The following is a 25961-nucleotide window of genomic DNA, read 5'->3' on the forward strand; positions in this document are numbered from 1 at the left end:
TATAATCTATTTTTTTAATTGTGATCGTAGTTTCCAGTTTTCCTTTTTCAACCACCAAAGTTTTAATACCAAAGTTCTTGAACATGTTTGAATAAGTGATAAAAAGTATATAAGGCCAATAACAATAATATTTAGGCATAAATATAAGACACAAAAGTCTATAGGCTGGTCGAATCATTTCAAAATGATATTCATTTTCAATGGTTTTCATATTGCAACATTGACATAGTTAATCTCTCTCTCTATCTCTTCTTCTCACTCGCCATTGTTCAAAAAGTACATTTTTTAATTCTAATTTGTACTTTCCATTTGATTTTAATTTTAGTTTAAGTCTAAAATTTCTAATCAAAAACTTGTATTTGTGTAGGTCAAAGTTGATATTTCTTTGGTTCAATTTATAAGTGATGAATTTCAAAATTTTGCGCTACTTAAAACGTTTACTTGATAGTTTTTAAACCTGAATTAATATTTTGCGTTCTTGAATATAACACTTGATCTGTGGTTTGGATGGTCTTGAGATAACTGAAATGTTGGTGTTTTTCCAATCCTTCTTGGTGCCTGAACAAGAGAAAGTTTTCTCTTCAAACAAAATTTAGTGATGCACGTCTTCTTTTTCACTGGGTCCTTTATCTTGCTACACAACGAACATAACATATTTGTTAATTCAGCAATAATGTCATGTGTTTTGTCCACGGAAAGTCCTTTATCACCGAAAATGTCAATGTGAATTTTTCTTTTGATGATGGAGACGTCAGTTGAATGTCGCATGGCATGTGTTCCGCTTGACAGACAAAATTTTGTACTGCACTTTTCACGGTCTTTTTTGTCGGACATTTTGCTGCATGCCTCACATGCGATATCTGTCAGAATTGGAATAATAGTGGCAATACTATTACGTTGCCATTCCACAAGATTTTTCTCGAGTTTGATAGGATTTAGTTTTCTGTTTGTTCCTATAAAAGAAAGAAAAATATTATATGAATTTTGAATGTACATAATTTTTTTTTGTAATTTTAGCATAGGAAATATCTGATGAAGTATACATTTATTTTTTTTTACTTTTTAGAGGCCGGTTGAAGCCCGCCTCTGGATGCAGGATTTCATCGCTGTGTTGAGGACGCATCGGTGGCCTTTGACTGTTTTATTTTACTTTTTGGCACGAACTATTATAACTATGTTTCATATCGAGTTTTGTGTTCTTCAAGTACGTGTTAGTGTGTTAACTTGAGTGAAGTAAATTTATTGCATTTAACATTTGAAGCAGGAAATAATTACTCTTGTTGATAACCTGGGATCACGCATCTTTTTACGCTGGACTTCAGGTTAATTTTAATCTAAAAGATTTTTGTATGCAGATTGATTTAGATTTTTTCCATTTAAAACGTAATGCGGTTTCCACAGACCATACATGGTACTTATAACGTTTTTGGAATTGTGGACCCTGATCAACTTTACATTATATTGTTCATCTGTTTGCACTATATTACTGATTTGTCTTATGTAAACGAAAGGATTGTCTCGCGTACAAACATGTTACGCTGGTATCATTGATGCGTTTGTTTTATAAAAATAATTTAAAAAAGTTCTTACCTGTGATTTTGTGTTTATAGCAACAAACTGATGACCAGGATGCTAATATCAACATACAGGACAGTATTTTCATTCTGGTTATTCGTTTAAGAGTTTATCCAGGATAAATCCAGCTATATTATGGAAAAGAGATTTTTGTGTAGAGAATTGCGTAGGTAAATGAGCTTAAAGCAATTTGAATTTCAGTGTCAGAAACAGGTGTGCAAATAAGTTAGGAAATATAAACCTAAATATTTCCGTGTTTCATTTATCATCCTAGCAAAGGTTGTCAGGACACGATGTAAACAACGTAAACATACAATGTCACACTGGATAATCGCGTAATGTTATTTGAGAAGGGTTTAACATTGTGTCATTTGGAAGTACATGTTACCCTTATTTTTTCGTTCACCTTGTTAACATATTTAAACATGTTAAAATGCAGTGCATATTTAGATTAATATATTGATTGTTGTAAGGCTTAGCTTAATATGTACATTTTATGAGTATATAAGAAGAGAAAAAAATATACATGTTATTAATAAATTTTAACATTTAGTTTGAAAAAAGTAGTGGAATTGAGTGAAAACAAAAGTAAAAAAAAACAATATTGGAAAAACACCGAAATATTGTTTTGTAACATTCCACATAAAGCCTTTTGAATAATGATTGCACATACAAACTTTTAGATGAAAAGTATATGATTGAAATAATTGAAAAGTAGAAGCGATGATGTTCTAGATAAATAATCTCTGATAGTTATAGACCCTGAACTTTAAGAATGTTCTCCAGCAATTAAAATAAATCCACACATGTTTTGTTTTTAGCAATATTGTGTCTATATTCTATCAAAATAGTAAAAAAAAATCGAGTAACGATTTCGTCCTTTCTATTCTTGTAACAAGAGCATTGCCTATGTCGTTATTGTTAATGCTAATATCATTAAATCGCATTAAACTTTGTTATGAACTATATGCCATTTAGACAAAGGTATATTGATCAAAATACAGAGTTATAATTTTTTTCCCGCATAAAAGTTAAGCTTTACATGAGACAAAGTATTGAGATATGAAATCATTCGTTTATTTTGGCTCTTTTAAAAGTACTAAAATTGAAAAACATGTATATATATATATATATAAAAGCAAGTCACAAATATATAATGTAATATAATAACCCATGACTATCACATCGGCTTGCACTCTCTTAATTCTTATATTCAAATTTGATGTTTTTTTTCAGAACACGCCAATCTGTAGAGGAAACAACGATTGTTCGGCTTTGATTTTAAAAAAAAGTGTGTTTTGCTTAAATTTAGGGTGGCCTATCTTTCTGTTGAACGTGGTTTTCAATAAGCCTAAGGATTACCATATCCCACAGAAATATCACATATTTTTAAATAATCCAATGACTATAAAATCGAGGATTAAACCTTAATTTGAGATATTTTTTGACACTAATATATCATAACGAACATGTTTACTAAGGTTCAAATTGGTGTGACCACAACATCGGGGAAACTTGTCGATTATCAAACATACTCTGCATAATGTACTAGTATATACGCATTCACATTGTGTCTGAACATTGCTAAAAAGTGTGAGATGATACCAAGGTTTGAAATCAAGAAAATTTGCTCAGTGCTCGGAGCACAAAAAGCTTGCTCAAAATATAAAATCCAACATTTTAATTGGTAAAAAAATTACTCGAAAGTATAAGGACTTCAAGGCCAGGCTGACAACAATATGTTATATAACAACATTTCTTGGTTAAAAGGAAAAGGGTTAAAAGACCAACGCAGTAAACTTAAAATTGAACAATACGAACCATATTTATTTTAATTATGAATGTCCGTTGTAGTCTATCAAAGTTGCTGAGAGGCATGTGTAAGAGTCACAGTCGGATAAAACCAATTTGATAAATGCGGCTTCTCTGTGCTATTCACACGGCACAGATGAGTTAGATCATAAGGTTGACATTAGAAAACTGTGTCCTGTTATACATGTAGTTACATATAATTGGACTGTGATAACCTTTCAGCTAATAAATACAAAAACTCGTTGTGTTCTGTACAAGCATGATTTAATCATATGACCTAAATTACCTCTAGCCCTAAACATGCTGTGGTTTCAAGGTCTTTCCCTTTTTATTTTTCTCATGACTGAATGATCAATATATATTCACGTTTCGTTTATATGTTATGTAATGTTTGACGTTCAGGATCAATCCATCAATTAAATTGTGCATTAAAAATTAAAACAAACTATGCAAATTTTAAAATGTGTTTTAAGTCAGAATAGTTATGGAAAATCTATAATGTATGAATTGTTATAACTTCTATATACAAGTTAAAGAAAGTTATCATTGTTCATGTATAAAAATATTAACAAAAATGCCAAACTCGAAAGAGGGAATCTGGCAGACCAAACGCTCGCCTATATCGAATGTTCTATTCCTTACCTAGATGCAAGGGTTTACCGAGGATAATTCTTAGTCAACCTGATTTAAAGTTAGCTAAACATCTCACTTGTTTGACAGCTGTTTATTGTCAAATTTGGTGAGCAACTAACACAGATGTAATTGGTTAAGGTGTCTATACCATAATGCTAAAATTATAATACAATGCAGTGGAGTGACATTTTTACATATTATGTCTGTTTGTTGTGTTTACACATCTCTGTCAATATAATGGAATTTAATGTGAATGAGATACAAGTGAGAGGTTGGCTAGCCATATAACCAGTTTTTATCAACTATTTTCTACAATGAAAATGTCTGTACCAAGTCAGGAAAGTAAAAGTTGATATCTATTCGTTTGATTAGTTTGAGCTTTCTATTTTGCCTTTGATTAAGGACTTTCGGTTTTGAATTTAGCTCGGAGTTCGGTATTTGCATTATTTGACTTTAGAGCATAAAGAAATGCTAAGTTTCTCTATCATTAAAAAAAAGCCTTTGAACACATTCCGTCACTAACGTTACAATTCTGAATATTTTGCAAAGCAACAGAATTGACATACAATACACGTACATGTATTATACTACTTTAGAGAAATTTTTTCTCTCTTTCTCTCTCATACCTTTTCAAACTATTCAGTCAACTATTGTTAAACAATAAATCAAATGTCTTGTCATATATTGATCAATTTGCGCTCGTTATGTCTATGTATGTGGTAATACGAACTGTGTGACTTGCATTTGTACGAATACATTATATTTTATAGAATATATCAGATTTATGTTACAGACAGTTACCAGTCATCTTACATAATTATAAAAGTTTAAGACAACGAATTCAAACTATTATCAATATTTTCCAACATTTTCTTTTGCTGATAACAAAAGAAAACAGCTGTGTGACGTGATAAGCTTTAGTTGTCTTATGACAAGGCTTTTTTGATTACTCAATAGTAAAAGTCCTTAACTTACAATCAAGCATAAACTTAAATAATCTTAAACCTGATTAAAGAGTTCTGTTTTTCGAATGAATTTGTTTTCCAGTGTACAAATAGAATCTGTACATTAATAAAATAAAATACTGAATATTCAATGTTGAGACTTTATTTATTTTACTTTATGAATCATATTGGCCATAATTTTCCCTTAATTAGTCCCCAAAAAAGTAAAACCACAAAAATACTGTACTCCGATGAAAATTCAAAAAGGAAAGTGCTTAATCAAATTGCAAAATCAAAAGCTTAAACATATCAAACGAGTGCATAACTACTGTCTTATTTCTGTCTTGGTACAGACATTTTCTCATAGAAAATGGTTGATTAAACCTGCTTTTAAAGCAAGCAAAATTTCTAACTTTTATGACAACTGCATAAAATTTCATTATATTGACAACGATGTGTGAACAAGACAAACAGACATGATACTAGGTAAGTATGTCAACAAAATTATAATTGTATCCCTCAGCTCTAAAAACAAACTCATCATGGATACCAAGGATTGAAAATGAATATTTGCGTTAGACGTGCGATTCGTTTATAAAAGACTTATCAGTGACGCTAGAATAAACAATGTTAAAAATCCAATTAAGTTGGAAAAGAGTGGCGAAAGATACCAAAGGGACGGTCACACTTATATGTCAAAAGTAAATCGACAACACCATGGCTAACAAAAAGGAAGTTGAAGAGCATTGCAGACCACAAATTCCTAAAAGTGTTGCCAAAAACAGTTAAGGTAATATATTCCTGGTGTAATAAAGCCTTGCATTGAAGACCCATTGGTGGCCTTGGTATTTTAAAAATTTAAAGTTTTGTAAACAGTTGATTTATAGTTGTGACCATATCGATGATAAGTCATTTCAAAACAGAAAGTGCTGACTTACAGCCCTGAAATATTTATGAATATAATTGGACGATTTTGACAAGCGTTTTTCTCGAAATCCAATTTCACCTCTTTTTAAAAAGCAGGGCTAATGGCATACGGAATGTCTATTAACTTTTGTCATTTTAATAAGTTACAATGTAATCAATGCACTTACTTTTAACGAATTTCCCTAAAACTTGACAAGAGAAATTATTGCTGTCGTTGAAATGTACAATGGACACCTAATTGTTTGAACTGTACTAACTAAGCAAATCCCGTCCGTTCGATACGTACGTTACAAGAATATAAATATATTAGACTTCAATATAAGATATTTGATTTTAACCAACTGGTTCTTACAATAGAATGAAAAGTAAAATCACAAAAATACTGAACTCCGAGAACGTTTCTTAATTCACAAGCATTCTGCTCGAAATCCAATTTCACCTCTTTGGAACAAACAGCGCTTAGAGCATACGGAATGACTATAAGCTCTGATCATTTAAATAAGTTACAAAACGTCATCTCTTTAGACCTGTTTGTACGATAATTATTTAGAAATGCTGCAGAAAATGTTATAAAACAGCAGCATAAGCATTGATGCCGGTAAGATTTATAAATATTTACTATCTACAAAATTTAACATACAAAGCAGAATATACATTTTTAGATTCGATGGGTATGTGGAATAACAGGGTGCAGGTATGTTCATAAACAAATCTATTGTTCGATTTAAATCGATAATTGCTAAAATTGTAACGTATATTGCTACCTGTTCTAGATAATCAATATAAATAAGTTTATATATGTCTTTATTTTATTTTTAGATTTGAAAATTACACAATTTATTGTTTCTTATCCGAAGTCTCATAAAATGTAAGTAAAAGTAAAATGAAATATTAGGTTTCGAGCAATTTTTTTTTTACATGTAATAAGATCTGTTTTTTAAATATTTGAATGACATGCAAAACGAAACAAAAGATATATTTTTTTCTGTTTTGATGTTTGAAGAATTTGTATTTAATGTATTGGGGTATCTTATATACTTCACTCTAAGGTAAGGCAGATATTAGATATTATTTTCTACACAGTCCGTCATTCTCCAGGGACTTTCATATATTGTAAATTAACTTTCGGAATGTATTCCGAGTATAAATTTATAATGGAGAAAAAAGGGGGTATTCGACAATGAGACAACAATTCATAAATCATAAACAAAAAAGAACCGAAAGGCAGAGAGAGGGCATTGCTATTGATCTCAGAATATCCCCGTATAATTGTATATTTCGTGGGTTTATCCTATTTCAACATAAAATGTATAACGAAATCGGTGAACTATATTTTGATTAGATTGATACAAATTATAAATATACTATCAAACAACTAGATGACTGAAAAAAGGTAAAACGAGCGATATCTGTAAATCAATTCGTGAATTCATTATAGCTTATACGCATACTATGTAGATTACTACGACCGATCGATCTGTATGTCGTATGTAGAATATTGTCCCTCCTTGTTATCTGTGGAACTAAGAAATAAAATTCATTTATGAACTTTTCTTTTAAATGGAATAGTTACGAGTTTATCTTAAGTCCATGTGAAATGAAAACGTTTTAATTGATTATTATTTTTTCAAATCATTGTTTTATGAGTGAGATAACTAGTCTAGAAAATTTATTTCATAAAGGTTTTTGATAAAAGCTATTGTGTGATGAAAAAAGACAAATGCATGGCTTTGTATTTTCTAAAAGTACTAAAACATACCCTATCATATATTTTATTTAGAACGGTATCGTTCAGTATTCTTTTTTTTTATCATAACACATATTGTGTTCTGTCCATTTACAATCTTGACTCATTCTGATTTTTTTCACAAACTTAAAATAAGCAAAACAAAATATTTGCCACCTATATTTTGTATTAGCAATTTGGCACAGTAAAGAAATTTGGCAACTTAGGTTAACCTTTAGAAATGTCTCTTTTTATCGAAACCAAATCTCCCTTAACCACTATGTTTATTTATTTATCAGTAGATCTAGATCGTAAATCATAATAAATTAACCTTTTGTTGTGGTAATATCAATATTCCTTTTAACAAGCTAGTCAATAGTTTTAGATCAGGTGTGACTCTAATTAATTTTAAAACTATGAATATTTTTGAAGAGTGTACTTTTCATGTGGTTTATTATAACGACCCTGCATACAGAGGTGCATCTGTAAAGCAAAATTATATACGGGTGTAATTTGATCCGGAGGGGAAAATGTAACATTAGTTGTTGGTTTTTTTTATCCGGAGAAAAATATTTACCTGGAATATTTTTTCCTTTGCTGTGAAATTCTATCTTGGTAGTCTACTTTTTGAATAGTTATTAGAAAGGACTTATCCTTTACAAATACTATGAAATAATAATAGTGTTTTTGAAATAAAGCGAATTTGTTAAAAAAAGATGCATTATAAAGGGAAATAATTCCACAAATTATCATTGAAAAAAATTCCTGAAATATTCAAGTATATATCATTCTTTTAAAAAGAAAATTATCATGAAACATTCCATGTGAAATACCATGTATGGAAAAAATAACTGTGACAAATTATCCCAGGATAAAATATCACAGAGGAAGAAATAAACCGGTATATATCCCTTTCAAGGACTCTTCCGTACTACAGAATTACTAGGCCATGGGTTATTTTCGTTTGTAATTTATGAATATTTGTGTTTCAACGAATCTAATCTAACATATAACTGGATATTGGTTAACAAATGACAATTATGATAAATATACGGGCTATATTCGGTTAAGTGGTTTTGATTTTGATTCAAAAAGTATAAAAAGCAATTCCTTCACTTTTTAAGAAGATGATAGTTCTGATTTTCACGTAGTTTTTTACTACTATTCACACACATGGAACATTTTAACGGAGCATATTGTGTTTGATTAACTGTTCAAAAGAGTAAAACATGATGACATTATAAACTGATGTACTTTAAACACATCACATCTTAAACAAATTATCAAAGATACCAGGCTTCTCAAACTTAGCTGTCAGTAACTGTCAGTACTCTTAAATCTGTTACGTCTTTTTTGTTGTAGGAATGTATATATACCCTGTCGCGTCCGGTCTATAATCTATTGATACATTTTTGTTTGCTTTGTGTCGATCTCATGGGTTCATCCCTTCTCATCTGATCTTTAGTATTTGTTAATATATTGTACTTTAACACCACTGTCCTAGGTTGGGCGTCCGCTAACATGCTTAGCCCTGCCAGATTTTGTTTGTCTATGCCAGTCAGGATCCTGTCATTCTGTTGCTGTCGTTTGTAAATGTAATGGAATTTGATGCGACTGTTACACAAGTGGGATGTTTAGATTTGAAAATGTCTGTACCAAGTAAAGAACACTATGTAAGACAATTGATGTCCATTTGGTTCATTTGTTTTATCATTTGATTTTGCCGTTATTATGCCATATTTTTATTGTACAATGTACGAGAGTGGTAATTTACTCTATCACGTGACTGAGCGGTTGACATTTTTTTTTGGAATGAAGATGAATTGAATTTATATCAAGTTATTAAAGACAATGTTTAAGTTCTACGTTTCGGTTCAGATTTTATTATTAGAGTGTTAAAACAAAAAATAAATAAAACATCCTCTCAGCTATGTGTTATTTATATGTATAAAGTCTTTTTTCAGATTTGAGACATAAAAGACACAGAGCAATACAAGCTATGCTAGTTGCTGTTATTAATCTACATTAATTTAGAACATACAATTGAGTCAAATGGACATTCCGAAAAGTAAAAGTGATAAAAGAACATAAAATGGATTATTTCCATGTTTGTTTATTTACTTTTTTCACTTGGAAGTCAATATATGGTGAGGTTTTTCAATAATTTAAGTAGTCTTATGAAGAGGGGCGGAAGACACCAGAGGGACAGTCAAACTCAAAGATAGAAAATAGACTGACAACGCCATGGCTAACAAATAAAAAGACAAACAGACAAATAGTAGTACACTACACACACTATAAAAAACTAAAGACTAAACAACAGGAACCTTACAAAAATATTGAAGGTGATCTCAGGTGCTCCGAAAGGGTAAACATATCCTGCTCCACATGTGGTACCCGTCGTGTTGCTTATGTTATTACACAGCCGGTAAATAGTCTAATACGGTTGGTCATATTCGTGAAACACTCGTTAGGTCATATTCGGAAAACCAGAACCCATTATCGACTTGCGCATGTGGATAATTGGTGCTGGTTTTAATTAACCTGTGATTTTAGGAAACACCTTATTTGCTTAATAGATTGATTTCTAAATTGATTGCCTTTAGAGGGGCATTTTTTAGCATTTCCAGAGCAAGAACAACTCAAAAGTACCTCCGATACGTAGGTTCTGCAGACTAGGTCATTCGAAAGTAAGGCTTAAAAATTTGAATGCCACCTTGCAACAAGCTACCAAAGAACCCAAAATAATAATAGTTGAATAGATTCGTTAAGGGACGACTTCAAAAGATCAATGTAAGATAAAAAAAAGTTAATTCAAATAGTTTGGGTTTTTTTTTTTGGGGGGGGGGGGGGGGGGGGGGGGGTTGAACTGCTGCAATTTTTGGTCATCCGACATTGGTTTTTACATATATCCATATGGGTCAATCAATTTTTCCATAAAAGGTTAAGAGGGGGTTAGATAGGGGAAAAGGGGGGGGGGGGTCAGTGAAAAAAATAAGTGAATTAAGTTCTTTATCCTTCATTGAACTTTTGATGTCATCCCTAACCAAGAGACGGTTCGATCCCAGTCCAAGTCAAAACAAGGACTCGAAAGCTACCAATTTATAAAGTAGCTATGCATAATAAAATCATGTACTGCATCTCCACTAAGGCAATCGAATTCAGAAGTAAGAGCAAATACTCGTTGTTTTTGAATCCTAATGACATTACATTAAAGACTTGCACGTAATAAATTTGACTCAGTGTGCTGGTCGATTACAAATAAGGGTTCCTATTATACATCAATTGCATGTTTGTGTCCTGACGTGGATGTTTAAACTTGTCACTTTATAATTAGCATCAGTTCATAATTCATCATCATAACAACAACATACTTTTTTTCGTCACTGCACATCAATGTTTTCGTAAGATTGAAATATGCATCAAATATCTATTAAAATTAAGAATGGTCACGTGGAATGTGTCATAAACACAACAATCCGGCCAAATAGCAGCAAACAGCATACATGTATGGACAACAATGATAGGTTGCTATCCAATATATTTATTTGTATGCTTTACCTTCAATGCATTCACGAACTAGAATTCTAAATTCCCTTCCCTGTTGTTACTACTAGAACTTTCTGTGGATACTGGAAATATAAAAAAGAAGATGTGGTATGATTGCCAATCAGACAACTGTCCACAAGAGACCAAAATGACACAGACATTAACAACTATAGGTCACCGTACGGCCTTCATCAATGAGCAAAGCCCATTCCGCATTGTTAGCTATAAAAGTCCCCAATAAGACAATGTAAAACAATTCAAACGAGAAAACTAACGGCCTAATAGTCTATAGACATATAGGCTCTCCAGGATTCCTCCCACCGACAATAATAATAAAGGAGAAAGGAAATGGTGAATGTGTCAAAGCAACAACAACCCGACATAAAAAACCCATGTCATAGAAGGGCGTCGATTATAGCGCCGCGCTTGGTTATTAATATGCAGACATGTACTGTTCGAATGAAACGTCACTGTTAAATCCGAACTCTAATTTAGGAAGAATGCTGCGCTCACTGCAAGTAAAAGAAAGCTAAGAATAACTCTTTGCAGACTCCGGGGGTGACCTGTTGCAATGTCAATTGTTTAACTATCCTTAACTATGACTTAGGACAGACACCTACATAAATAATGTGGCGGGGTTAAACATGTTAGCGGGATCCCAACCCTCCCCTAACCTGGGACAGTGGTATAACAGTACAACATAAGAACGAACTACATGTATGATTATAAAGTAATGATGATGACATCAATTCCGCTTACATGTACAATTGTCAGAGAGTTTACCTGAGGTTCTTAATGACTGTAACATATCTATACAATCTCCGGGTTTTCTCGATGTATTCAAGGCCGTTTTCGTTGGTTTCATGAACAAAATTACACAATGTCGTCACAAAAAAAGCAGACAGTTATTAAAAACAAGCTGAAAGTATTTAAGCTATTGCCTATGAATGTATCAAATGTATTTAAGCTAACAAACGACAACCACTGAAATACAGTCTCCTAACCTGAGACAGGCACATGTGCAACAAATTTAGTGGTATCAAACACCTTCAATAAAATCAATTTTACTCGTTTAATGTTTATAGAATTTAAACAAAATATAAACTTTGACCCTTTGACAAAAATATAAACATTTCGAAAACCTTTTTACTTCACTAGAAAAATTTCATATTGCAGTTTACAAACACTAGTTTCGTTCTTCTCCGAATATGTCAAATGTTTTATGAAGTTAACGCGTCGAATGACTTAATTTTTACAATTCTTGAAATACCTGCCCACCCAGCCCAATTTGAAAAAAAATATAATAGTATTCAAACTTTTGTCTTCCAAGTGTTTAAGCGGTTTTTTTTAAAGATAAGTTTTGTACCTTCTATTTGAGTAAATTACATATACTTGTATTGTGACTGTCATCTGTTTTGGTGTTGTGTGTGTAGTTTATGTTGTGTGTGTAGTTTATGTTGTGTGTGTAGTTTATGTTGTGTAGACCTGTTTTTGCGGATGCGGATCCAAACCTAAGTTTTTACATACTTTTCTTTTGTTTGAGTCAAAAGATTGCAGAGTAATTAAAAAATTCAGTTGATTTTTAAAGAGTAATATTATCCCTGTAGTGTTATGTACAATGTACCTCTTTAATTAGTATTACACGCCGTTATCCACTCTAATATCGGCTGCTGCAATACTTCTGAAACATTTCATACTACAATGTTCTGAATGGTATCAACAAAACACAACTAAAACCTTTAATACGAAAACATGACATTTGCAAGTACATTACAGTGATCTGTTTCTTGTTTAACTGTTATGCTAGTCAACGTTAGGATAAGCAAAAGTATGGTTGACCTGGTTTAGACCGATTTAATTGGATTATACATAATTATAATGCATTTTGTTTGGGATCCAACGTCAGAATTGTCGTAACATGTTTAAATATTTGTTTTAGGTTCTATCTCAATTGTGGGATATGGATCGCTACAATTAAATTCGCCTTTCGTATTGGCATGTTATATACCCTCCTTTAATAACAGTGGAGCAACATGGAGTAATACTAACTTGTCGTCAAATACATGTGACAGTAATGGTTTTTGTCAAAAACCTACTGTAGGCAACTCCAATTTTTCAGCAAATGAGTCTGGCATTTTTGTGGAAATAGACCCACTATTAGAGAAAGATGATAACATAAAATGGACGTGCTTTTATGATTCTAAAAACATTTCGTATACAGTTGAAATCGGTGAGTTTTAATTAAGAATTGAATGCTTCTTTTTGTAAATTTATTGGGTGGTAAAAGCGTTGACCGAAGTACATTTTGTATGAAGCGCGGAAGCGCTTCATTCTAAAAATGTACGCACGGTCAACGCTTTTACAACCCTATAAAGTTTCAAAAAGAAGTATTCAATACTTATAATTACATTTTTTTTAGCTAAAATCATGAAAACACGATTTTTATCGAGTTTTATTTAATTCACCTGTGCACTTTTTTGTGGGACCTCGTGTCATCATGCTTGTTAAATGTTATTGTCTGATGCAATTGTTTACGGAATAACATGTTAGCCAATCAAAATAACGTATTATAATGAAACTTACATCTAATGTAATTATTTAAACGTATATATTATTAATTACATGTTTTGTTCAGTCCGTCCGACCGTTATTCAGTTCTTCAATCAATATATCCTATTTATTTTGTAAGCACTTTACATACAGCCTACAGATATTAGCCAATTGTTATAAACTTTGTTGTCAAAGATTGTTACATGTAAGTGAAACCAAAATCTTGGACACGTCCACAAAATTCTTCGAATAGTTTCATTTGACATTTATAAAATGTGCCTTAAAGTTGAAGGTTATCCAATGTTTTAGCGACATATCAGACGAAAATCTCAGAGGAGGTTTGTAGTTCGAAAAAAAACTCTTTCGATTTTATTTTCAATTGGAGCCATATGTTTTCTGGAAATGTCAACAATTTTGACATTTCTAATATTGACGGGAAAAGGGGATGGACTATTCTGATGTAACCTTGCTTATAAAAAAACATTATTATAACAGTGAAACGCGAACTTTAAATACAGACTGCTTTTATTGTCGGTTTTGAACTGTCAGACTGAGTGATATCTTTTAAATTATTTTAACCATTTCAAGATACGTTACTTAGTGTTGCGAAAGAGAATATGAATTTTGATCTGTTTCCTGGGGCCGTAAGCATTTGAAATCCGAAGATGTATAAGTACCGAAACCGCTGAAAAGCATAATACATGTATGTAAAAAAAAAACTAATATAAATAGCCAATTCATCTAAAGCCAACATTGCTTGAGAGAGTTGAAACCATAGTTTCTTAATAATTTCAAAATTTACAAACGGACAATTTAAGTAAATTTTGTTAAATCATGCCAGTACCGAAGTACTGACTACTGAGCTGATAATACCCTCGGGTACTGATAGTCCACCAACAGAGGCATCGACCTGCTGATGTAAAAATTGAAAATGATACGTTTGATAATTTCTTGCGTTCGAAGCGCTTTTCTGGATTTACCTTCATCAAGAACACACAAAGCCAAACATTCGAAATCCGATATTATATAAGTACCGAAACCGTTGAAGAGCTATATATGTCAGTAAGAACTTTACTATATGTACTCCCCCCCTTAGAATCTGAGATGTGTTTCTTCCAGGAACTGCTCCTTTGTCTGCCATGTATAGTTGAAAATTTACAAATAAAAGGTAAGAGGTTCTGATTGTAGTTACAAAAATGGTGAAAATGTACAGCGCATTCAATATCCATGTAATATCCATATAATATCCATACACAGTACTAGGGTAGAAAAATATCAGTACATTTTGATCTTCTGTTTAAAGATTGAGCATACGAACACATCAATGTCCCATTGTGGTTAATGTTAAAATTTCTGTATCATCTGCTTCAGGTTCATCAAATCCAACTGGTCAGAAAGAGTCAGGTAAGAATAACAAAATATTTAACGTAGGTTCCATACTCAATACTAATGTGTGTATTCAATCTCATTAAACTAAGTCAAATTGACAACGACACAAAAAAAGACCCAAACTCGTAGACATATGACATATCATAGAAAACTAAAGACGAAGTAACACGAACAAACAAAAATATTATGCTGATCCCAAGTGCTCCGGAAGTTAAATAGATCACGCTCCATATTTAGCACTCGCACTAATCTCTCTTCAAATCTACCTCACTGTCTTAAAAATCGTAAATTTAAGATGTGTTCTAGAATACCCTGTACATGAGTTCTCCGTGCAGTTTTTGAAACGTTCTATTGTTATAGCAAAAGTGGAAAGTAATAACATTCTGACAATTCTACCCTAGACAAGATTTTGACAGTTCCACTCTTGAAGAAATCTGGATAGTTCTTACGCAAAATTGGTTCCTGAATGCAACTGAATGTCAGATTTACCATCGTATGGAAGAACTGTCATACGATAATTTTAAAGGGAAGATGAACTGATACCAACTTTCAAAACCAGTACCATACTAATAATACATCAATATTCACATGTAGCTAGTGATTTAATAATACGTACAGTTTGTGATCAAAGAGCATATTTCTTTAAGATACAGTGACTCTTTATTAATTATAATTACAGAAACCTCCAATGGTGGACTGATAGCTGGCATAGTAGTTGGCTGCGTTTTATTGGTAGTAATAATTGCAATACTGTGGTATGCGCGAGAAAAAAATACATTTTGCTTTTCATAAGTGTTCTGCTTCATTACCTTATAAAATTCGAAATACTGTAATTTCATATAAACAAATATATATTTGTGACAAAGAATTTAAAATGTGTTTAACATCGAAATAACATCTAGGAATAAACAATTATACATTTTTGTACATAAAAATGCATATGGTGGTCGTCTTTTCTATGTACATTAATAAGGCCGTCAATTTATCTCGTTTGAATTATTTTACATTTGTCATTTCGCCCTTTTATACATGTAGCTGACTATGTGGTATGGGCTTCGCTCATTGTTAAAGACTACATTGTAACAGATAGTTTTAAATTCTATTATATTGACAACGATGTGTGAATAAGACAAACAGAAATTGAAGAGTTGTCATAAAAGGTTGTTGAATTTCATTAATATTTTTGTCTTTATTGAGACACGAAAAAATTATTATTTATCTAGGTTTAACATTTTCCAATGGATTATCATTAAACTGTTTGTTGATTTTACATCCATGAAGACCCTGACGACACTGTATCTATAATTAGTTTATCTTCTGGAAAATGTACTTTGGATGCTTGACGACAAAGCAGATGACTGGACGTTGCCTTGAATGATTTTACTGCGCATGCGTTACAGAATAATTGTGGATGAAAAGTAATTAATCAGTATAATGATTTGATCAATCAAATCTTCAAAAATTCAACAATGAAGAGAATTGTCCCGGAAAATGTTGTCCAATCGTAATTTATGGTACACATTGTCAGGTTTATGCTATTATGTTCGAATACGGAACAGATCAAAATAAATGACGACGGTGTTAGTTTTTTGTTGATTCAAAAGTTAACGGACGACGGACGACAAGTGATGAGAAAAACTCACCTGGCCTTAAAGACCAGTGCGTTTCTACAATTCGTCATGTTCTTTTCTGTTATCATCTTTCTCAATTAGTGTGTATATATCTGACCATAGTTCAGACGTCTCCATTTTGTAGAAACTTTGAAGAACTGTTGGAATATCGAAGTTTAAATACATTCGTCCGCTCAAATCAAATGGTATCCAGAACATCGATCCAGGTCCACCTATTGGTCTACTGTAATACAAACGAAACACATAAAAACAAAATAGAAAAGATTTATAAATTGATTGATTTTGGTATGGTTAACGTGCAGATAAAAATATTTCGTAAATTTTTAGGAGGATTTGAAATTATCTAATAAATCAAACAAACAAGTAGGCTTTACAAGATGGCCGACATGTATTATGGGCAAGTATACTTCTACTATAAAAAAAAAAAGAAAGAAAAAAGGTAAACAATTAACCTTGCAACAGGAGTCCGAAAAGACGTATTGGTAGCTTTCTTTTACATGCAGAGAGCGCGGCATTATTCTTAAATTAGAGTTCGGATTGAACCGTAGCGTTCTCATTCCAACAGTACATGGCTGCATTCTAATAATCAAGCGCGGCGCTACAACGACGCCCTTCTATGCGATGGGTTTTATTGTCGGTGGGAGAAGACCTGGGGAGCCTATATGTCTATAGACTATAATAATTATAGTCTGCATTGAGGGTGTAGATAGAAAAGACGTGGCTTCGCACAAAAATTAACAAAGTATTCAAGGGTATCTTCCTGTTATACATACACAAACTGACGTTATTCGTCATTGAAATGTCCTACAGAAGTCAAAAACAATAATACAAAATAATATCTTCATGTATCACTTACCCTGATTTTGCGAAAGAAGTCCAATATTGTATTAAGTTTTTAGAAAATTGTTTCTCATCATCAGAAATTTCATGGTCTCCAACTTTAAACAACCATATTAGATCGTCTCCATGCCCACTGCCTTCAAACCATTCAGGGGGAGTTCCTCCAAAGGGATCTGGACTAGTCTTAGAAAATAAATACTGGTAAGTTTTTCCATTTTTCAAAGCTGCGTGGAATTCCAACATTTTTAAGGAGGGATATGTGAACATAACATCCGCCAGGAGTTCTGTTGTTCTGAGACTCTGTTCTTTGGTAGATGCATCCGCTTTGTAAAAATTGCACATTTGTTCTATAATACTGTCGTCGCTTCTAAGATACTTCTCAACATAAGATGAAATTATTGCCTCACACGCTACTTTGTGTGGAACTTCTTCCGTTACGTTAAATCTATAAAATTCTTGGAGTTCAGGAAATGTGATCAAATATAATAATGATCCTTCATTAGAAGTTGTTCCAGAAATAAAGTCAAGAGATCCGAAGAACTGAGAAACAGCAGACGTTTTGTCCTCCAAACTAACGATAGGATTTTCGGTAAACAACTCGCCATCAACAACAGGATAACTATGCGATTTAAAAAATATATGCCTTTTTAATTTGTCTTCCGATACCGTCGAATAAAAGTCAGCAATATCTAAAAGTTCCTGAACTGTTTTTTCTCGTAAGCAATCTACGAATTTGTACTCATCTTCCATTGGACACAACGATTTTTTCGACAGTTGATTTGCATATTCTTGAACTTCATCCTGTTTGCGCATAAGGATTTTACTATGGACACCACTTTGAGCAACAGCACGATGAAATAAACCTTTATTTGTAGATATAAGGGATTGAAGTGATACACTGTAGCCGCCTGCAGATTCTCCAAAAATAGTCACAGAATTCGGATTCCCGCCAAACATTTCAATATTATCATGAACCCACTGTAAAGCTAATTTCTGATCCCATAATGCATAGTTACCCCGTGCAGCTGGGTGATCTATGGCTAAAAATCCAAAAATACCGAGTCTGTAGTTGAAACTGACCATTATAATGTCCCCCTCTATTGTCATTCGCGAAAGATCTTCCTCATTTCCAAACCCAACTTCAAACCCCCCGCCATGAATCCAGACCATTACTGAAAAGTTATTCAATTTGTCTAATGAATTTGGTACGTACACATTTAAAAATAAACAGTCTTCAGATGTTGTAGGTCTTGATAATTCAGGCATAAAATCAGGAATAGTTTGTGGACATGCCGAGCGAAAGGCAGTGGCATCTACTGTTTCTTTCCATAATCCGAAAGGCACTGGTTTCTTAAATCTCAGAGATCCAGTAGGAGGTTTTCCAAATGGTATTCCACGGAATTCGTATAAAGTGTCACCAGTCTCAGCAAATAGTCCCTTTACGCCTTTAATTGTACCCAATGAAGTTTCTAGTAAAGCGGTTTCTATCGTGTGTTCTGTTCTTACTATGGACAGAAACGATAGGTACAACGAGCAGACTAAGACTCTCATTTCCAAAATATATAACTGCAAAAGAAACAAAAAATCAACTTAGTTGTACTGAAACTAAAAGTAGATATTATATATGTTTGAATATAATATTATTAATTGCAATCACTAATTAAAAATGTTTACAATTCAGACATTTTTAACAATTTCAAATATCTTATAAACTACATAAAAACTTAAGGAAATTCACATGTATTGTTTGAAATTTTTGTCAGATTTTCGGAATATTTTGGTTTTATCCATTTGAATGCCTTAAAATATTTGCCATTTTTCTTTTTATAAATCTTTTACATGTATAATTATAAGCCATCATTCTGTATTTTTTTTTAATAGTTTCTAAAAACTACAACTTTTCAATGATAAAGCAATGAAAAAGAGAGAACATTTTCCCGCCACACTTTCAATGTTTTATATCTCGAAAATAAGCAGATTGACCTATATTTAATTTATTTTTTGCTCTTTAGGTTCCTTTATCAAATCCCTATCAATATATACTAGTGGTATGAGAAGCTTGTTATTTTAAAACTGAGTAGCTTTAAACCCCCGTCACACTGAGACAAAGTCCATGAAGTTTCCACTTCGTCTTAATGTTTTTTTAAACGTAGTAGAAACTTGCTCAAATTCGATTGATAATACCGTTATTCGGTCTCTAACACGACCCTTCTACCTTCTTACAAAGACCGCACCACGTTCAACAAGTGTTTATTAGGTTCGTGTCAAGTCTATATAACTTCCATCAGGTGTTCACTACGTTCTTACTACGACCATCAGGTGTTCACTACGTTCTTACTACGACCATAAGGTTTTCACTACGTTCCTACCACGTCCTTACAACGTCCATAAAGTTTGCAGAACGACCTCTGTAGGTTCTAGTTACGTCTTAACTACTCCATACAAAACAGAAAAATTCACGGGCATTTTTTATTTCATTCAGCAACATGCCAGCTAGAGGTCGCGGAAGAAAGAGTAAAACGGGAGTTTGTAGGAGTACAGTCACCCGCATGTAATCAGCGAGAAATTGCTGAAAAAGAAGCAGCACCCGAAGAAGAACCAACAATTCATGCACACAATGACTTAGAGGGGGGACATAGTGAAGATGATACCCAGTCAGTTCAGTCAGACTTTGCTAGTACTGATGTTCCTAAGGCAAGTAAAAAATCGAAACCAGTTATTGATTTCTCACCAGAAGAGGAGCAAAGTATGATCGAGTGGTTAGAGGCCAACCCAGTTTTGTATAATAAGAAGTTAAATTTATATAAAGATACGGCGAAAAAAGAAAAACGTTGGCGGGATAAAGCAGTTGAGATGGGAAAATCTGTCGATGTTTTGAAGATATGGTATTCTAGTTTGAGAAGTAGATATGGAAAGCTCAAGAAGTTACGATCTGGTTCCGGTGATGGTGAATTAAGTGAGAGAGACGACTGGGTGCTAAGAAATTTTGAGTTTTTGAGGCCACATATCTATGAGGTTCAGAAGAAAACAATTGTCAGCGTAAGTATACGAGAAATATAATATATATCAAAGACAATCAAAGTCATTGAAGGGGTAAGGTAGAGACAATGTCTTTACTTAAAAAATAATTTGATACTGAAGTTTTAGAAGAAGTTTGGCTCAGAAAGACAGAAAAAATAAATATTTACACATTATAGCATAATGTAAAGTTTATGGAAACAATAATTTGCTCTTCGTAAAAAATGTCCCACACTGCCTTGCAAGTTGAATGGTAGGTCCCGTATTAACCCAAAAAGTCTTATTTATTGTTCCTTGACTATCAGTACATCTTGCGACTATGGTATATTCTTTTGTTTTTGTTTCAAATTTTTCCCTCTCTTTAAATACTGTAAAAGTACCATGATCTGCTATTGTTCATTGGGAACCAATTTTCGTTGATTCCGCAATTAGCTTAAACCACGAAATCCATTACCAAACGAATTTCTTATTTTCTCTGACAACCCTATGGAAAGTGCGAATCGATAAATTTAATTTCTACTTTAAACACAATTAGCGATATAGTTAATTTATATAGAAAGGTCATTTCTACTATAATCATTTGTGATTATAGTACAAATGACCTGTCTCGATTCGCGTGTTTATGGTAGAAATGACTCCTCGATGAGTCGCAATACTAATGCTATAGTAGAAATGACCGTTCTCGATTCGCTCTTTCCATAGGATGATGACTAATACTGAAATTTATTTGAAACCACAAATTAAAAAAACCACGAATCCATGATATTTAACAAGCCACTGAAATTGTTTTCCACGAATAAAAGTAATTTCACAGTAACAGATTTATAAGTCTCACAACGAATCGAATATAGTCAATAAACAACTCGATTTCTTTTCAAATTAAATCAAAATTGCCAACGGGCATGTGTTGAATTGGTTAAGACGTAAAGTACAAAAAAATTTAGTTGATATGTAATGTTGCTCAATATTCTCGAATTGCGAGAATACATGTCCTTTTATTACCGTGGTTGACAAATGAACATGAAATGTTCAATACTGAACTAGATATGAAAATAAAAATATAGGGCATAATTGTCAGAGAGACAGTACACCCACGAGACAAACCGAAAATTTTAGAGATATCCACAAGGCCTTAAACATTGGATTAATTACAATCCTTGTGTAAAAGCTCTAAAACGTCAAAAATAAATGAAACGTGTTATATGTTATATCCTCTAATTTGTTTGTGTACTTAATCTCTGTTTGGTGTTTTATATAGATGAAGCGGAAATTAGAAGGTACGCCCATGTTCGGTGATGATACAGAAAACATAGCAGACGAAATTATCGACTCTGCATCTACAAGCAGCTTCAAGCCATCAGATACAACTATGCCCCAATCTGTTGCAGCTTCCAAGAGCAAGAGAGATAAATTTACAGAGGAGTCTCTACTGACTGGTCTTGAGGAACGGAGTCAACAAATGATGGCCATTAATCATCAACTTCTTGAACGAATGAAGCCATCTTCTAACAGAGAGCGAGATACATTTGTGGACTGGATAAAGTCTGTCGTTAATGACTTCGACAAGGATATTTGGAGACAATTTCAGCAGGAAATTAGCACAACTCTTTATCGTTATATTGCCGAGAACGATAAGTTGAAAAAAATAAAGGAGTCAGGAGTAACAATCCCCTCAACTGCCAGACAGCCACAACAGTCTCTTCAGGGACAGACACAGGGATGTCCTGCTATGTGGCAGCCTCAACCGTCGCAGTGGCCAGGTCAGCCTTCATCAGTGTTTCCGTCTGGCAGTCACAGGATGCCAACTGGGTGTCGCAACAATTTCCTCATCAAAGACAGCAACCACTGACGCAGCTGCAACCTTTGACGCAACTGGCACCGCCACGAACATCCTCCGTGATCGCTACATCGAATCCTAATTTTTTGCAAGGAGGGGTTTCAAAGTCTAGCGAGGCGAGCAGTGTTTGTCAAATGTACAACATGAGTGACTCTGACATCTCTGAACAGTTTCTTACTAATACCTGATTTTTTTTATGGTGCAACGTATTGTGTTGAAAGAAGTTTTGGTTTCAATTTACTTTTTGGGTTGTAATCACAGCTGTGAGCTCATGTTACTTGTTTATAGCGTGGTATGTGTTTAATGTTGCTAGTATCACATATGTTATGTACTTTAGTTATTTGTTCAAGGTACGGAATGTGCTTATAACCATGGACTGGTCTTTTTTCAAATATGACAATTAAACTGATTTAACCTGTAGAAACTCTGTGTATGACTGTCATTCTAATGTAACTTTAGCAGACTAATAAATTTGATTCTTAAACTACAATATTACGGAAAGTGCTGATTCACTTCCTATGATAACAATCCTATGTATTAGTTTTCTTTTTCATCTAAAAATCAGTTTTTCGATCTCGTAAACTTTTTACCTGTACCGATACATGTATAAGTTTCAAAGATTTAAATGTATCCTTGACAGAAATTAAGACGAAGCGTCAGTTGACAGAAAATCTACCAAATATGAAAAAGAACAGATATGGGGTAAGTGTCAGAGAGACCACACTCTATCCAAAAGAAAAAAACAGAAGAGTTAAAAATGATCGTTTAAGGTAGGATAAGCCAAGTTGTAATTCTGGAATACGAGTTTTGTTTTAGACAAGGTTTCCCGTAGGACAAGTAACACAAAGCCAAATATATAAATATAATAATATATTCAAAAATTCAAATATCCTTGTAATACATGTGTACATTCTTTATAAATCAAAACTGTTCCATCAGTTACCAACTATGCACTTATCATGCGGTTTTGCCAAGGAACTGAGCCAGCTTGACTATTGAAATATAGTCGAAGGTATTCCCTTTGCTTCTTTGCAGCTACGGTGTCTCTGTTTGGTCCAATTACCATGTTTACTTCATACATATTTGCGGTCGCTCGCCATAAGCCCGGAATAAAGTCATGCTGGTCATTTTCCATGTCAAGTTGCGAGTTCTGTTGTGTTGGATATCGTAGTCTCATCACATTGTGCAGACAAACGCAACACTCGACAATGTTTCGTACTACATTTGGCTGCTGCATCATGGTGGTAAGTAATAATTGCCATCGTTGGGCCAGTATACCAAATGCGTTTTCAACCACACGTCTTCCTCTCGATATTCTGTAATTAGTTATCAATTGTTCATCTGTTAAGCCTCGTTGAGAATAAGGCTTCATCAGATATGTTCTCAAACCAAAAGCGTCATCTCAAAGAATGAAATATGGCACATTTTTGTCATCGTTCGGCATTGGATCCGGGTCTGGAAAGCCAATCGTTTCTTCTTCCAAGCACTCTTTAAGTTCAGAATTGTTGTAGATCTGAGCATCAGACATTGATCCACAACCACCAATGTCAATCCACAAAAACTTGTAATCCGCGTCAACTAGTGCAAGGAGAACCACTGAGAAAAATCCCTTGTAATTATGAAAGAGTGATCCTGTATTTGAAGGACATCTAATGGCTATATGTTTGCCATCGAGAGCACCACAGGCATGTGGAACATTCCATTTTCGCTGGAACTCTTCAGCAATATCACGCCATTCGCGCTGTGTGGTGGGACAAGAAATTGCTTCGACTTTATATTCGTCTACAATGGCTTGGCAGACTTTTGGAACAAAGATAGAAATTGTATTTCGGGCAACTCTAAAGTCGTATTGTAGAGTTGGATATTTATCCCCAGAAGATAAGTGTCGTATAGTGACAGCGAGCTTCAGGCCTGGTTCCAATGCTATTCTAAGCCGGTATCTCTCCTTTGAATTTTGGGACCTACTACATTCAATATTTCGTCGAACATCTCAGGCGGCATTCTCAGAAAGTTGAAAAACGACTGTTGATCCTCCATTCTCAACTCCTGCATCAGTCTATCATAGTGGCCAAACATAAGCCTTCTTTCCTGAGCAAGCCAGGGACGCACCCACCATGTTCTGGGTCTCCTTTGTTTTCTTTTTATCCTGAAGCAGAAAAGCGCAACTTGAGCATCAAGAAGAGCTTGTTGTCCTTGTAATGATGTATGAAGTAGAAGTAAATCTTGTTCCATCGTTCAACAGTACAATTACAAATGATTCCGTCTTAAAAAAAAAAAACACCTATATATACCATATTCAACACGGGTAACAGAGATCCGATGCAAACCTGCTGCAAACGCACCGCAGACGTGGTAAAGACGTACTGCATACCGATAGGTCGTACAAAGAACGTACTAAGGTCTTTAGGAACGTAATAAGAACGTAGAATAGTCTTCGGGAGGTCGTGTTGAAAACTTCCCTAAATCACCAAGTTCTAAAAGATCGTAGTAAAGACGTAGAGCAGTCGTAGTAAGGTCCTGGTGCAATCTCCAAGAACGTAGTAAAAACGCAGTGAAGACGGCTTTCAAATTTATCACGTCCGTACTACGTCCATACGGTTCATAACTAGTGTCCTCTACATGTACGTCCTTACTACGACCAAGCCGTTCTCAGTACGTTCTTATTAGGTCTTTACTGCGTTTTATCCTCAGGAAGTTCTCACTACGTTTGTTTTGAACATGTTCAAAATTATTTCACGTCCTTCACGTCCATGAAGACCTTACCACGTCCATGCAAGTTCGCAGTACGACCATATAAGTTTGCACTGCGTTCGTACCACGACTTAGAAGTTCCCACTACGTTCGCCTACTTTTTCAGAATGCACTGGGAACGTGATAGGAACTTGGTCTAGTGTGACGGGGGAGACATATACATGTATAAACAGTCACAATTATATTTGCGGGTTTTATGCTCACTGTCATAATATTAATCTGAGTGTCAAGTTTGTAATATATACGTTCATTTAGTAAGTGTTTAACGGGAAGTAATTGTTAGCTAAGAATTTCTTAAAAACATCTATTTTTTATTACAACTTACATGTATTTCTATCATATAGCTACAGCAATGATAATATTCTCAAGTTTTTTTTTTCATAGTAAACAAATGTGATCATATTAACTTATATATTAAAATTGTTTTTTCAAGTGTTTTTCAATGGAAATTACTCTTCTTAATGTATTAAAATCCCTTTCTTACTGTACAGATTGTGCATGTAGCTTTATTTGTTATGGACTTAAAATCTTATTGAATTATGATTTTAAAAGTACGTGTAATCGTGTATTGTTACACCTATATTGTTAAAATCAATGGCTACATTTCTTATCTACATTAAATTTTTAAAAAGATTTAATAAATCCAAATTTATAAAATCATATACTCTTTAATCAGTTGTATGCTAAGTCAGCGTTGACTTAAACTGTTCTTTAATAAAAGCAAATATGTATATAAGTTAAACAAATGTTTAACCCGCGGAGCGCATATCAGCTGCTCA

The 25961-nt window shown here is 33.5% G+C and overlaps 3 protein-coding genes across 3 annotated transcripts; 1 reads left to right on the forward strand and 2 right to left on the reverse strand.

The window, feature by feature from the left end:
- Positions 1 to 368: 368 nt before the first annotated feature.
- On the reverse strand, positions 369 to 1785 carry LOC134699000 (uncharacterized). Its single transcript, XM_063560689.1, has 2 exons — positions 1591 to 1785; positions 369 to 953 (listed from the first exon to the last, which is right to left on the reverse strand). Exons 1-2 carry the CDS (start codon positions 1661 to 1663, stop codon positions 463 to 465), a joined length of 564 nt encoding a protein of 187 aa, XP_063416759.1. The 5' UTR covers positions 1664 to 1785; the 3' UTR covers positions 369 to 462.
- A 4907-nt stretch (positions 1786 to 6692) lies between these two features.
- LOC134699025 (uncharacterized) lies at positions 6693 to 15897 on the forward strand. Its single transcript, XM_063560717.1, has 5 exons — positions 6693 to 6759; positions 9582 to 9764; positions 13106 to 13396; positions 15088 to 15120; positions 15785 to 15897. Exons 2-5 carry the CDS (start codon positions 9710 to 9712, stop codon positions 15895 to 15897), a joined length of 492 nt encoding a protein of 163 aa, XP_063416787.1. The 5' UTR covers positions 6693 to 6759; positions 9582 to 9709.
- Positions 15898 to 16480: 583 nt separating this feature from the next.
- LOC134698974 (acetylcholinesterase-like) lies at positions 16481 to 19135 on the reverse strand. The gene is made up of 2 exons (XM_063560661.1): positions 17593 to 19135; positions 16481 to 16959 (listed from the first exon to the last, which is right to left on the reverse strand). The coding sequence occupies exons 1-2, from the start codon at positions 19125 to 19127 to the stop codon at positions 16773 to 16775; spliced, it is 1722 nt and encodes a 573-aa protein (XP_063416731.1). The 5' UTR covers positions 19128 to 19135; the 3' UTR covers positions 16481 to 16772.
- Positions 19136 to 25961: the final 6826 nt, after the last annotated feature.

Source organism: Mytilus trossulus, unplaced genomic scaffold (assembly GCF_036588685.1).
Source record: "Mytilus trossulus isolate FHL-02 unplaced genomic scaffold, PNRI_Mtr1.1.1.hap1 h1tg000024l__unscaffolded, whole genome shotgun sequence".
In the NCBI taxonomy this organism is placed as follows: Eukaryota; Metazoa; Mollusca; class Bivalvia; order Mytilida; family Mytilidae; genus Mytilus; species Mytilus trossulus.